This window comes from Eptesicus fuscus, chromosome 21 (genome assembly GCF_027574615.1).
Source record: "Eptesicus fuscus isolate TK198812 chromosome 21, DD_ASM_mEF_20220401, whole genome shotgun sequence".
NCBI classification, from domain to species: domain Eukaryota; kingdom Metazoa; phylum Chordata; class Mammalia; order Chiroptera; family Vespertilionidae; genus Eptesicus; species Eptesicus fuscus.
The window spans coordinates 48,004,276-48,018,568 of NC_072493.1; the positions used below are offsets into that span (position 1 = coordinate 48,004,276).

Sequence of the window (14,293 nt, forward strand, 5' to 3'; positions counted from 1 at the left end):
GCCACTATGGAACACAGTGTGGCGTTTCCTCAAAAAAAATTAAGTATGGAACTGCCATTTGACCCAGGGATCTCACTTCTAGGAATCTATCCTAAGAATCTTGAAACACCAATCAGAAAGGATGTGTGCACCCCTATGTTCATGGGAGCATTATTTACAATGGTTAAGATCTGAAAAGACCCCAAGTGTCCATCAGTACATGAGTGGGTAAAAAAGCTATGGTACATTTACAACGTGGAATGCTATGCAGCCGTAAAAGAGAAGGATCACTTACTCTTTAAGACAGCGTGGAGGGACCTGGAGAGTATTATGGTAAGCAAAATGGGCAAGTTGGAGAAGCCAAGTATCACATGATCTCACTTATATGTGGAATCTAATGAACAAAATAAACTGACAAACAAAATAGGTCCAGAGGTATGGATACATGGTACAGACTGACAGATCTCAGTGGGGGCCGGGGGAGGTGAGGGAGGAAAGCACAGGAAGAGATTAACCAAAGAACTTATATGCATATATGCATAACCCACGGACACAGGCAATAATAGTATGGCAAAGGCCTGAGGTAGGGTGGGTGTTGGGTGGAGGGAGCCACAAAGGGAGAAAACAGGGGGTATCTGTAATATTGTCAACAATAAAAGGGAGAGAAAAAAATTAAGATGTAAACCAAAAAAGAAAAAGTTGCCTCAATACAGAAACTGAGTGCTCTTTCCAGTGTTTTGTCTGAAATGCAAGACCGCAACATCCTATCTCCCCACGGCTGAGAGATCCCCCCTTATTCAAAACCTGGGGAGCAGGAATCCGTGGATGAGCGTTAGAGTTTAGGGGCTCTGGAACCTATTGTTTGGTGGAGTCCCCAGGGTCTCATTACAGGTCCCTGAGCTGACTGAGCATAGAAAGGAGTGGGTCAAGCCCTAGCCGGTTTGGTTCAGTGGATAGAGCGTTGGCCTTCGAACTGAAAGGTACCAGGTTCGATTCCTGTCAAGGGCACATGCCTGGGTTGTGGGCTCGATCCCCAGTAGGGGACTTGCAGGAGGCGACCGATCCATGATTCTCTCTCATCGTGGATGTTTCTATTGCTCTCTCCCTCTTCCTTCCTTTCTAAAATAAATAAAAATATATTTCTTAAAAAAAGAAAAGAAAGAAGTGGGTCAATGACCACTCACCTGAGACCAGGAGCTCCAGGGGGCTCACTGGGGAATGACAGCAAGTAGGGAGAGGTGCTGTGTGAGCTGTGGCACCTGTAGGTCCCCCTCCCGCCGTGGGCTGAGGTCACAGGACTCATGGAGAACTCTGCCTGGTACTGACGAGCTGAAAACTTTGATCTAAAAGCAGGGGATTGGCTGTCCCCTCCTTGGACAGAAGGAAAGTGTCCCTCAATCTCTAAGACCGACAGAAAGGCCATGTTCTCTCCTAAGGTGCCTGGTTGCATTGACAAGGAGGGTCTGTCAGGCAGGTGTCCTAGAGAGAGGGAGGGAGGGTGAGAGCTGCCTGTCCACGTTGTTCTGACCTGAGAGTCACCAGGCCTCTCTCTGAGGAAACCTCCTCTCTGTCTGTCTCTGTTTTCCCTGAGTCTATCCCTGTTGCTCCCATTCCATGGCTCGTGCTGTCTCCTTCCCTGGAGAGCCCACACCCCTTGTCCTGGCCGTCACCACCTGAGACATCCCCCACCCCAGCCCAGCCTGTGCAGAGTCTGGGTGTCTTACTGAAGCCACTAGATCCTCAACAACCATACAGATGTCCAGGGGGTCACTGGGGGCCGACCACTCAGAGGAGAGGTTGTATCCACCGTAGCTTTGGTACTGGCCCCCGTGGGAGCTGCTCACAGGGCCCAGGGGGAAGTGGGCCTGAGAGAGCCCAGCCTGGGGCTGCAGGACAAGGCTCTGGGGGAGGTCCCGTCCCCCCTCCTTGTGCAGAGCGAATCTGTCATAGCCGACATCAGAGCGACACTGGAGGATCAGGCTCTGTCCAGAGGCCATGATAGGGCCCTGCTGTATCAGGAGGGAGGGCTTCCCAGATTCAGGGGCTACTCCTCCCATAAACCCCTTCTCCTGGCCAGGCCCATAGGTGTCACTGTGTCTCTCACACTCAGTGTCTCTGATCAAAAAGCCCTGAATTTTGCCTTACCCCACCCTCTCACAGGGAGCTCCCCTCTGAGCAAAGATACCAGTAACCTGTCTGGTCTCTCAAAACATGGATGTGATAGGGATGGGAATTTCTCACCTAAGACCAGGAGCTCCAGAGTGTCACCTGGGTGTGACCACACCTGGGGCACCTTCTTGTAACAGCCATAGCATCTGAACGTCCACCTCTGAATGGAGGTCACGGGGCCCACAGGAAACAGGGCTTGCACCTGCCCACTGGGCTGTGGCTGAGAGTCCAGGGACCAGGCGAGCCTGTGTTCTCCTTCCTTAGTCAGAATGAACCCATCAAATCCCTGCCCTGAGCCACACTGGAGGGTCACGTTCCCTCCTGAGGTCACGACAGGGCTGGGCAGGACTGAGAGGCTGGGTTTGCTGTAGAATCCTAGGAGAGGAGGAGACAGCATGTTAAATGGGCTCACACCTCCCTCAGGTCCCCCAGGGCTGGGCTGTGAGAGGGGGACTCCCTGAGAGCAGACCCCCTTCCTGAGAGCAGAGCCTGAGGCTGGACCACTGAGGGCCTCTCACCTGTCACCACCAGTTCCAGGAAGTCGCTGGGCTCTGACCAGCCGGTGGGGCTGTGATAGTAACAGTAGTATATCCCTGCAGAATCCTGGTTCATCTGTTTGATGGACAACTTGGCCCTGTTCGTGGGCTCCCATGGGGTCTGCGTGTTCCAAAGCAAACGTTTTCTTTCCTTATACAGATAGAACATTTTGGCATCCAGGGTCCCCTGACACCAGAGGGTCACAGGGCTCCCATACGGGATCACAGGGCCTGGCTCAGCCCAGAAGGTAGGTTTGGAGAGGGTCCCTGGAAGGAAACCAGACGCTGCATTACAAAGATCTTCCCCTCCCCATCCCACCCCCTCTTCTCCCATATGAGCCCTAAATACTCTCATTGTATCACCTCATCCCAGGACCTCTGTGCTCCCTCCTGAGCCCCAGCGGATGACATAAGAGGTGGGACATGGAGCCTGGGGAGGACTCACCTGCCTGCACACTGGTCCCTTGGCCCAGACTCAGCCCTTGATCAGAGTCCTTGTCAGTGTTTTCCACCCGGACGTCTGAGCTGATTTTCTTCCAATCAGGGCCCCATCCACTCGAGCTGCCTGAGTCTGAGGTTCCACAAGAACAAGGAGGAATTTCCTGCCCATCCCCTCCTGCTGCCACTCTCCACAAGTGACCGAGGCAGAGAAGAGCAGAGAGGATGGACATCATGGCTCTGAGGGCTCCTGCTCTGCAGATGGAGGAGGCCTGCGCCTGTAGGACCAAGACACACAGGATGTGGTCAGTCAGGGGCTGCTGCTGCCCTTCTGGGTTTTCACAGCTGTGGACCCACAGCCAGGGGACAGCCACGCCCTGGGCCTGGCTCAGCATCTTCCCAGAATGAGGGCTCAGGGGGAGTCCAGGCTCTCAGGAGGCAGCTCAGCAGTATCTGAGGTCTCATCTGTTCCTCAGGGTCTCTGTCTGCAGGTCTGACTGATCTGGAGTCTTCCTTCTGCTCCTTTGGATGAGGCATCTCTACTTTTCAATCTCTCAAACTGCCACCATCTCCATCTGCATTGAATGGCTGGTTTCGTTTCCTCCGTATCTCAGTCGAGAAGAATTCTCACCATCTTTGTGGGGAAGGCATTGGTATTGCTGAGAAGTCAAGGGAGGAAGTAGCCTGCTCAAGTGTCTTTCAACCAACCACTCAGATGGTAGTGCCACACCTGTATGTAATGTATGTCTGTGTGTGTTACTGACTTTGAGAAAGACTCTCAGAAACGTCATTCTTGTCTGAATCCTGAAGAGTCTCCACATTTTAAAGAAGGGAGTGACACCCAGCCTCAAAGGTGCTCTGAAGGGGCAGAAATGACTCAGATGATTGGCCCCCAGGACATGGAGAGATCCCGCTGCTCACAGAGACAGAGAGTCAGGTGGAACCTGTGTGAGATGTAGGACCTGCATCCCAGGGCCAGGAGGAGGTGCTGAGCTTCCTGTGGGAGCAGATGCATCTTGGGCAGGCCTAAGGCTCCTCCCTCTCCACCCCTGGGCTCACTGTCCTGAGGGCCCCTTGGTGCCCCAGTCACCAAGGCAGGGAGGGAGGTCACCTTCACACCCCCAAGGCAGCCGTCACGTCCACCACCTTCCTGAGCTCTGAGCTCCACACCCTCACTCCCCTCTTCAGTTCACCCTCCACATAGGTATCTAACCTCATTTCAGAATCTGTCCATTTTCTGCTCAAAATCATTCCATGTTCTCACTGAATTTAGGATAAATCCAGACTCTTCTTTCTGAACTGAATGGTGTTCATGATCATCCAGATGGGACCCACCAGCCTCAGCTCTCACTTCTGTTTCCATCCAATCAGACAAGTCCAGTTACCCAATGAGAACACACACACACACTCACAAACACACAACACACACACTCACTAAACACATACACACACTCACAAACACACACTCACAATACACACTCTCACTAAACACAAACTCTCACTTACACTCACATGCACACATGCACAGACACACAATAACACACTCACAAACACATACATACACACTCACACAGCCACAAATATACAGACATACACACACTCACACACATACACACTCACTAATACTCATACATGCACACTCATACACAATTACACCCATACACACTGACACTTAACACAGACATACACACTCATACATACACACATTCACACACAATCACACTCTCATATAATTCACACTCAAACTCTCACACTCACACACACTCACATACAATGGGCCATTTAACCCTCTCATTCTTTTCCATATCTAACTTTTAGGGCCATGTGGACCTCACAAATCCCTTCCCACGCCCCCAGCTTGGACTCGAAGGAAGTCCAAGACTTCTGGTTTCCCTTCTCTACATGTGTTTGTGACTGACCAAGGGTAGGCGAAGGGTACATGACAAATCCATATAAGCCACTTATGGAACAGTGCTTTACACACAATATTATAATTTAACTAAAGGCCCAGTGCACGAAATTTGTGCATGGGGTGGGGAGGAGGGAGTCCTTCAGCCTGGCCTGCACCCTCTCCAATCCAGGACCCCTCAGGGGATGTCCGATTGCCAGTTTACCGGCAGTTAGGCATCTCTCTCGCAATCCAGGACCACTGGCCTGTAACTGCTCACCTGCCTGCCTGCGTGGTTACCCCTAACTGCTCTCCCCTGCCAACCTGATCACCTAACTGCTCTCCCCTGCCAGCCTGATCACCCCTAACTGCTCTCCCCTGCTGGCCTCTGCCTCGACCCCCGACACTGTGGCTTTGTCCAGAAGGATGTCTGGAAGGATATATGGAAGACGTCCAGTCTAATTAGCATATTACCCTTTTATTAGTATAGATCACTGTTGATATTTTTATTTACAAATATTGCACTTCTCTAGTTTATTTGTAATACGTGGCACATAGGATTTTATAAGATGATCTGACCAGTTTGCTTCTTGTATATTCCTTTTCTGTTAAAGATATCATGCCATGCCCTTGTGTGGTGATCACCACTCCCATGACCAGCCACCAACTCTCTCTCTCTTCCTCCCTTTCAGACAGTCTGTATGTGTCCAGGGGCTCTAGAATGTTCTTTCCTCTCTAAAATGTTATCATTCCACCTCTTAGGTCTCCACCTACTCACACAGCCATTCCTTCAAACACAGTCTAGACATGGTCCCCAGTTGTTCTCATACTTTTTAAATTTCTCCTTTGTCATCAATGAATTACAACATTAGCCTTAGAATGCCCGAGTCTACTAATTAGAGTTCTCAAAATACAAGAAATAGGTCTCCAGGATCACAGATGTATTTCTGTACTTGGTACAAGTACTCGGCAGGTGGTAGGTGAGCAGTTAGTACTTGTTTATGGCCGAGTCAAAGACAGAAAGAGAATTCCCTTTGGGGGAGACTGAGGACACAGGCAGTGAGCTGCAGGTAGAGCCAGCCTGTTGAGGGTGGGCTCAGGATGAGAACCTGGGTCCTTCCCTCTCTAAGCAGGACTTCCGACCAGGCAGAGGGTCCTGGGAGTCAGAAGAGACCCCAGATCTGGGCTGAGAGTCTCCAGAGGCCCATAGTCCTCCTGAGTTCTCATCATGGAAACACCCACACCCAGGCCCAGGGCGGGGCGGTCTGCTTGCTGTGGGTTCACAGCTCTGAGGGCCCGGAAGGACAGCAGCAGCTACTGACCCACCACATCCTGTGTGTCTCTGTCCTTCAGGCCCAGGCCTCCTCCATCTGCAGAGCAGGAGCCTCAGAGCAGACGCCATGGCATCCATCCTCTCTGCTCTTCTCTGCCTCGGTCAGTTGTGGACACGTGGAGGGGGAGCAGGAGGGGCAGCTGCATCCTCTTGTTCATGGGAAACTTCAGCCTCAAGCAGCTTGAGTGGACAGGGCCTGATGGGAAGGGAATCAGCTCAGACATCCGGGTGCAAATCTCTCACAGGAACTCTCTTCCAGGGCTGAGTCTGGGCCAGATCATCCACGTGCAGGCAGGTGAGTCCTTCCCCAGGCTCCACGTCCCACCTGTCACTTCACCCCTGGGGCTCAGGAGGGAGCACAGAGGTCCTGGGATGAGGTGATAAGCCAAGAGGGTCCTGGGCTGAGCTGGGAGATGGGGAGTTTGAAATGTCTTTGTAATGTAGCCTCTGGTTTCCTTCCAGGGACCCTCTCCAAAGCCACCATCTGGGCTGAGCCAGGCCCTGTGATCCCTTACGGGAACCCTGTGACCCTCTGGTGTCAGGGGACCCTGGAAGCCCAGGAGTTCTGTATGTATAGACAACAAAAACGTGTGCTTTGGAAAACACAGACTAAGTGGAATCCCAGAGACAAGGTCAAGTTATCCATCACACGCATGACAGAGCATGATGCAGGGAGATACTACTGTTACTATATCAGATTCACAGGCTGGTCAAAGTTCAGTGACCCTCTGCATCTGGTGGTGACAGGTGAGAGGACACCCAGAGGTCCCAGCCTCAGGCCCTGCCTTCAGGAAGGGGGTCTGCTCTCAGGGTGTCTCCCTTTTACAGCCCAGCCCTTGGTGATGTGAAGGAGGTATGAGCCCATTTAACACGCTGCCTCCTCCTCTCCTAGGAGCCTACAGCAAACCCAACCTCTCAGCCCTGCCCAGCCCTGTCGTGACCTCAGGAGGGAACGTGACCCTCCAGTGTGGCTCAGGGCAGGGATTTCACAGGTTCCTTCTGACTAAGGAAGGAGATCACAGGCTCTCCTGGGCCCTGGACTCACAGCCACAGCCCAGTGGGCAGTTCCAGGCCCTGTTCCCTGTGGGCCCCGTGACCCACAGCAACAGGTGGACGTTCAGATGCTATGGCTGCTACAGGGACAGGCCCCATGTGTGGTCACACCCCAGTGACCCCCTGGAGCTCCTGGTCTCAGGTGAGTCCCATTATTGTCTCATCATGGATTGAGGCACCAGACACATTATTGGCATCTTTGCTGTGAGGGGAACCCAATGGGAGAGGGCGGAGTGAGGGGAGCACAGGAGTCCATGGATCAGAGACACAGAGAGAGACAGTGAGACCTGGAGGCCAGGCCAGGAGAAGGGATTATGGGAGGAGCAGCCCCTGTAATTCACATCTGGTCTCCCCAGGTGAGTCTTGGAAGCCCTCTCTCCTGAGCCAGCAGGGCTCCATTGTGGCCTCTGGACAGAGCCTGATCCTCCAGTGTCGCTCTGATGTCGGCTATGACAGATTCGCTCTGCACAAGGAGGGGGAATTGGACCTCTTCCAGAGCCTTGTCCTGCAGCCCCAGGCTGGGCTCTCTCAGGCCCACTTCCCCCTGGGCACTGTGAGCAGCTCCCACGGGGGCCGGTACAGATGCTACGGTGGATACAACCTGTCCTCTGAGTGGTCGGCCCCCAGCGACCCCCTGGACATCCTGGTGGCAGGTGAGGAGCCAGTGGGTTCAGACAGGGATCCGGACTCTGCACAGGCCCTGCTGGGAGGTTTCAGGTGGTGAGGCCAGAATGAAAGTGCAGGGCCCCAGGGAGGGAGGGAGACAGAGAGAGGCAGGGGGTGGGAGGGGTGAGGGGGAGACTCAGAGAAACAGAGACAAAAGAGAGGGTCCTCAGAGAGAGGCCTGGTGTCTCTCAGGTCAAAATAAGGTGGGCAGGAAGCCCTCATCCTCCCTCCCTCCCTCTCTCTAGGACACCTGCCTGACAGACCATCTCTATCAGTGGTGGTACACATAGGCCCCAGGGTGGCATCTGAAGGAATGGTGACCCTGCGGTGTCAGTCACAGAGCCTGAGGGACACGTTCCTTCTGGCCAAGGAGGGGGCAGCCGATCCCCCCTCTCGTCTGAGATCAGAACACCGAGCTCAGCAGTACCAGGCGCAGTTCTCCCTGAGTCCTGTGACCTCAGCTCACAGGGGCACCTACAGATGCTACAGCTCACACAGCTCCTCCCCCTTCCTGCTGTCACTCCCCAGTGAGCCCCTGGAACTCCTGGTCTCAGGTGAGAGCCCCTGACCCTATCTGCTGAGCTGTCAGCTCAGGGTCCTGTCCCCAGAAGAACTATGGGCTGATAGAGAGGGAGGGGCTCTAGGGATGGTCACCCAGAGGACATCTTCCCCATAGTCACCCTGCTACCTTGTACATCCCTGCCCTTTACCTGGGTCTAGAAGGTGCCAGGTGGGCAGCAGTTGGGCCCTGACTGAGCCACAGCACAGATGTAGGAGAGAAGCCTGAGTTTTGAGGGGCCCAGAGTCCCCAGATCCTCCCCTCCTTCTGTCCTCACCCTCTAACGACCTACCCCCATCCACAGGGCCCCTGTCCACAGCTCATGAGTTACTGGGATTTTTTTCTCTGAGGGAGCTCAGAGGCCCTACTCTGAGTACAGACCAGGCAGAGAGTCCCAGGAGTCAGAAGAGACCCCAGATCTGGGCGGAGTGTCTCCGGGGGGCCTGGCGTCCTCCTGTGTCCTCATCATGGAACAATCCATGGGCAGTTCTGAGTCTCTCAGGGGATCAAATGCCCCCTCAGATCTCAAGAACAAACGGGCTGAGTCCTAGGAGAGCTGGAACTCAGGGAGAGATTTCATGGGACTACGGGGGCCAGGGGCTCGAGGATTTACTCCTTCCCAGCCATAGCATCAGGCCTGCAGAGGGCTAAGTGAGGGTGAGGACAGGAGGGGTAGTCATGGCAAAGGGAGATGTTGGGGCTCAGGCTGAGGAGGAGAAGCCGGGCTCAAGTGGGGAGAAGGCAGCACCAAACCCTCACACTTCATCCTGATCCCCAGGAGGCTCTGAGGATCCCTCCCTCCCCACCACGGCATTGGGCCCTCAGATGGGTAAGTGAGGATCTCTGTGGGGAGGTGGTGGTGTCTCCATGGGGAACAGAAGCTGAGTCATATGGGGGTTCAGGCACCTGTGGAGGCGCTGGCTTGGACACGCCCTTCCCCTGGCTGGGCCTCAGTGGCTCCAGGTGTAAAAAAGAGAGAATCGTGGCTCAGAGCTTACATTTCCTTCAGTTCTGGGTCTGAGCTCCTGGGAGAGGGCCTCACAGTGAACCCTCAGGATGTGACGTTATTGGGCCTGTCCCCTCCATAGCAGTGACGGTGACAATGTGATTATAATACAGAGTCAGAGACACAAGGAGCCGGCTGAGGTGGAGGAACTAAAAGGTAGACCTAACCCTTCACTCCTTCACTTTCCTGATCTCAAGTCACAATGAAGCCCTGCATGTTCCTCTTTGCATCCTAGTTACTTACAAGACAAGACACCGAAGATGCTCATCTAAAGGGATTGAGAGGGGCATTATTAGTTGGGGGACTCCTTGGAGATCAGAGAAGAGATGGCAAGCATTCCCACACCTCCTCACCACACACTGTGTGTGTTTGGTTCTCAGGAGCAGCTGATCCCCTGGGAAATTGTTCATCACAGAACAATGCAGACTCCAAGGCAGGTGAGTGTGGGAAATTGTCAGTGATGGGGCTGAGTGCAGAGGCTCACATCCAGTCAGTGGAAGTCAGGTGACCTGGATACACATCCAGGGGTGCTGGGCTGGCTCGATATTGCCCTGACCTCTGTGACCTCTCTGTCCACAACCTCCAGCTTCAACCCCCCAAGACTACACCGTGGGGAATCTCATCCGGATGGGCGTGGCTGGCTTGGTCCTGGTGGTCGTTGGGGTGTTGCTGTTTCAGGATTGGCAGCCGGGACGGAAACACAAAAGACAACAAACCCACCGTCCAGCGAGGCAGAACCTTGGAAATGGATCTGATGCTACCAAGGGCTTCTGGAGGATCGCTGGGTCATAAAGGCAGCTCCATTTTAATTTTTTTGAGAAAAATCCATACTTATTTCTATAGTGACTGCACCAGTCTGCATTCCCACCAGCAGCACATTAGGGTTCCCTTTTCTCCACGTCCTCGCCAGCCCTTGTTGTTCGTTGATGTATTGATGGTAGCCGTTCTGGCAGGTGTGAGGTTGTACCTCACTGTTGTTTTAATTTGCATGTCTGGTGATTTGTGACGTTGAGCATTTTTTCATATGTCTCTTGGCCATGTGTATGTCCTCTTTGGATAACTGTCTATTCAGGCCCTCTGCCCATGTTTTATTTGGGTTGTTTCTCTTCCTTTTTGTTGAGTTATAGAAGAACTTTATATATTTTGGAAATTAACCCCTTTATCAGACGTATCATTGGCAAATAACTTCTCCCATACTGTGGGATCCCTTTTCATTTTTGATGCCGGTTTCCTTTGCTGCGCAGAAGCCTCTTCGTTTGCTATTGTCCCATTTGTTTATTTTTTTTCCCTTTGTTTCTAGGAAGAAACCAGAAACACCAATCAGAAAGAATATATGCACCCCTATGTTCATAGCAGCGTTATTTACAACTGCCCAAGTGCCCCTCAGTAGATGAATGGATAAAAAAGCTGTGATACATTTACGCAAGGAAATGTTATACAGCCGTAAAAATAAATAAATAAATAAATAAATAAATAAATAAACTCTTAGTCTTTGAGACAACATGGAGATTCCTGGAGATTATTATGCTAAGTGAAATCAGCCAGTCAGAGAAAGGCAAATATCACATGATGTCTCTTATATGTGGAATCTAATGAACAACATAAATGGCCAACGATATAGGTCCAGAGGCATGGACGCATGGAACAGACTGACCGATCTCAGAGGGAAGCGGGGAGAGGCAGTAAGAGATTAACCTAAGAACTTACATGCATATAGACACAGACAATAGGGTGGTGAAGGTATGGGGGGACAGGAAACGGATGGAGGGGAGCAAGGGGGACATGAGCGCAAAGGGAACAATGCACGGTTCAGAGAGGGGGAGCCTTGGAGCCCATCTGATGACTCCAGGAGGTGCTGAAGGAAAGTCGGGACCAGCAGTTGTGGGAACCATCTGCTGAGTGTGTCCAGGGGAGTAGATGTGGTTTGGGTGCAGGACATGTCTCTCTGTGTGTTCCCTGTACAGGACTCTTCGCCCATTAAAAGTGTATTTTCTCGGGAGGCTGGGGGAAGGCCAATGGGGAAAAAGAAAAAGGAGATATATGTACTACTATTTGTAATACTTTAAACAATAAAATAATTTTTTTTAAAAAAGTGTATTTTCTCTCCCTATCATGGTTGACTTTCTGTGATGAACCCCCTTCTTTCCTCACCCCTATGACTTGGGGGTCCATCCACATGGCTGGTGTGGGTCCCCACCTCTAGCACCCCATGCTCTCCCCCACTGTTATGTAATAAAATATTCTTTTTTAATTTTATTGGGGTGACATTAGTCAACATGAACATATAGGTTTCATAATGGATTACTAATTTACATAATCTGTATATAGGACCATGTGCCCACCACCCAAAGTCAGCTCTTCTCCAGTCACCTCATATTAGGCCCCTTTCTCCCCCGACCCCCTCCCTCTGGCAACCACCACACTGCTGTTTGTGTTCATACGTTTCAGTTTTATATTCCACTCATGAGTTAAATCATATAGTTCTTAGCTTTTTCTGTCTGACTTATTTCACTTCACATAATGTTCTCAAGCTCCATCCATGTTGTTGTAAATTATGCTATTTCATCCTTTCTTACAGCCGTGTAGTACTCCATTGCATATACACTGAGTGGCCAGATTATGATGATCTCTGAACGCATAATAATCTGGCCACTCAGTGTACATCCTATATAATAAAAGGCTAATCTGCAAATTGTCCCCTCGACCAGGAGTTCGACCAGCAGGCAGGCTGGCCAATCATCCCTGTCCTCTCCCCCTGGCCAGGCTGGCCAGACCCCACCCATGCACGAATTCACCAGGCCTCTAATATATATATATACTGAGTGGGTCTCTAATATATATATATATTGAGTGGCCAGATTATTATGAGTTCAGAGATCATAATAATCTGGCCACTCAGTGTATATAGCACATCTTCTTTACCCAGTCCTCTATCGCAGGGCACTTTGGCTATTTCCAAGTCTTGGCCACCATGAATAATGCTGCAATGAACATAGGCGTGCACATATCTTTGTGTATAAATGATTTTGAGTCTTTGGGTTACATACCCAGGAGTGGGGTTGTTGGGTCGTATGGTAGCTCTATTTTTAATTTTTTGAGGAATCGCAGACTGCTTTCCATAGTGGTTGTACCAGTCTACATTCCCACCAGCTGTGAATGAGGGTCCACTTTTTTCCACAACCTCTCCAACACTTGTTGTTGCTTGTCTTGTTGGTAATGGACACTCTAGTAGTTTTAATTTGCATTTCCCTGATTGACAGGGAGGTTGGAACATCTTTTCATGTATCTATTGGCTGTTTGTATGTCTTCTTGGGAGAGGTGTATTTTCAGGTCCTCTGCCCAGTTTTTGATGGGATTGTTTATTTGTTTGGTGTTGAGTTTTACGAGTCCCTTATATATTTTGGAAATTAAATCTTTGTCGGAGCTACTGTTTGCAAATATCATCTCCCATCTGGTTGGCTGCCTGTTTGTTTTGTTGTCCATTTCCTTTGCTGTGCAGAAGCTCTTCAGTGTGATATCGTCCCATTCATTTATTTTTGCCTTTACCTTCCTTGCCTTTGGGGTCAAGTCCATAAAATGTTCTCTACCACCCAGGTCCATAAGTTTGGTACCTATATGTTTTTATATGTGACCTATAGTTTCGGGTCTTACATTTATGTTTCTGGTCCATTTTGAATTGATTTTTGTACCTGGGGACAAACTGCAACTCCTCCGAGTTTGACATTTTTTAGAATCCACATGTAAGCGAGAACATACATTATTTGTCTCCCTCTGTCCAATTTATCTTAGTTAACAGCATGCCCTAGAGCTTCATCCATATTGTCACAAATGGCAAGACTTACGTGTTTTTATCCTGGCTGAATAATGTTCTACTCTGTGTGTGCCCAGAAAATGGTAAACACCAAAATACAGAGCATTCTAAAAATTATTATTTTCAGAGCAACACAGCACCAAGCTGTCCCTTCAGACGTTAATGAGTTGAATCCAAGTGATGACATTTCAGGGGAAATGGCACAGTTGGTATCTGATGAAAACAGGGAAGGTTGTGTGGACCCAAACCAGTCTTGTAGAATAAACCCTCATGTTATTGGGGTGAGAAAAAATAAGGAGGTCATCAGAGAAATTAAATCTCGGTGTGGAGAGAAAATACACATCTAATGGAGGAAGAGTCCTATACAGGGAGCACAGAGACATTTCCTGCCTCCAAACCATGTTTATTCTGCAAGACATTCTCAGCAGATAGTTCCCCCAACCCAGGGTCCATATTTTCTTTCACCACCTCCTGGGATCATCAGATGTGCTGCAAGGCTCCTCCTCTCAGGATGGTGCATTGATCCCTCCGTGTTCACCTCCTGGCTTCATCGTGTGTTCTCCTGGGGCTATTCCAAGCCTGAAATCGCAGCACCCCAAGGACACACAACAAGCTGAAATGTCTGGGACATAACAAAAGCAATCCTGAGAGGGAAGTTCATAGCATTACATGCCTATCTCAAGAAACAAGAAAAAGCTCAAAGCGCAAATAAATCTAACTCTACATCTGAAATGATTCATAGGAAAAGCCCAGAGAATGTAGAAGGAAGAAAATAATAAAGACCCAAGCAGAAATAAATGACATAGAGACTACAAAAACAATACAAAAAAATCAGTGAAACCAAAAGACAGTTCT

At 50.5% G+C, this 14,293-nt stretch overlaps 2 protein-coding genes across 4 annotated transcripts in view; one reads left to right on the forward strand and one right to left on the reverse strand.

The window, feature by feature from the left end:
- Window positions 1–772: 772 nt before the first annotated feature.
- Window positions 773–14,293, reverse strand: part of LOC103303394 (leukocyte immunoglobulin-like receptor subfamily A member 6) — a 38,216-nt gene continuing 24,695 nt past the window's right edge. The window contains exons 4-7 of the mRNA XM_054710070.1: window positions 2,221–2,523; window positions 1,733–2,029; window positions 1,164–1,190; window positions 773–783 (exon numbers count right to left, since the gene is read on the reverse strand). Of these exons, the coding sequence (XP_054566045.1) occupies window positions 773–783; window positions 1,164–1,190; window positions 1,733–2,029; window positions 2,221–2,523 (638 nt within the window). The remainder of the gene's footprint in view (window positions 784–1,163; window positions 1,191–1,732; window positions 2,030–2,220; window positions 2,524–14,293) is intronic.
- LOC129147692 (leukocyte immunoglobulin-like receptor subfamily A member 6) lies at window positions 6,210–10,419 on the forward strand. 3 transcript variants are annotated; one of them, XM_054710788.1, is made up of 9 exons: window positions 6,411–6,444; window positions 6,603–6,638; window positions 6,806–7,090; window positions 7,236–7,538; window positions 7,753–8,049; window positions 8,308–8,616; window positions 9,400–9,450; window positions 10,008–10,064; window positions 10,214–10,419. In XM_054710788.1, exons 1-9 carry the CDS (start codon window positions 6,411–6,413, stop codon window positions 10,417–10,419), a joined length of 1,578 nt encoding a protein of 525 aa, XP_054566763.1. The 3 variants fall into 3 exon arrangements, with proteins under 3 accessions (XP_054566765.1, XP_054566763.1, XP_054566764.1); XM_054710789.1 differs by lacking the exons at window positions 9,400–9,450; window positions 10,008–10,064; XM_054710790.1 differs by lacking the exons at window positions 6,603–6,638; window positions 9,400–9,450; window positions 10,008–10,064 and having other exon boundaries at window positions 6,210–6,459; window positions 6,821–7,090.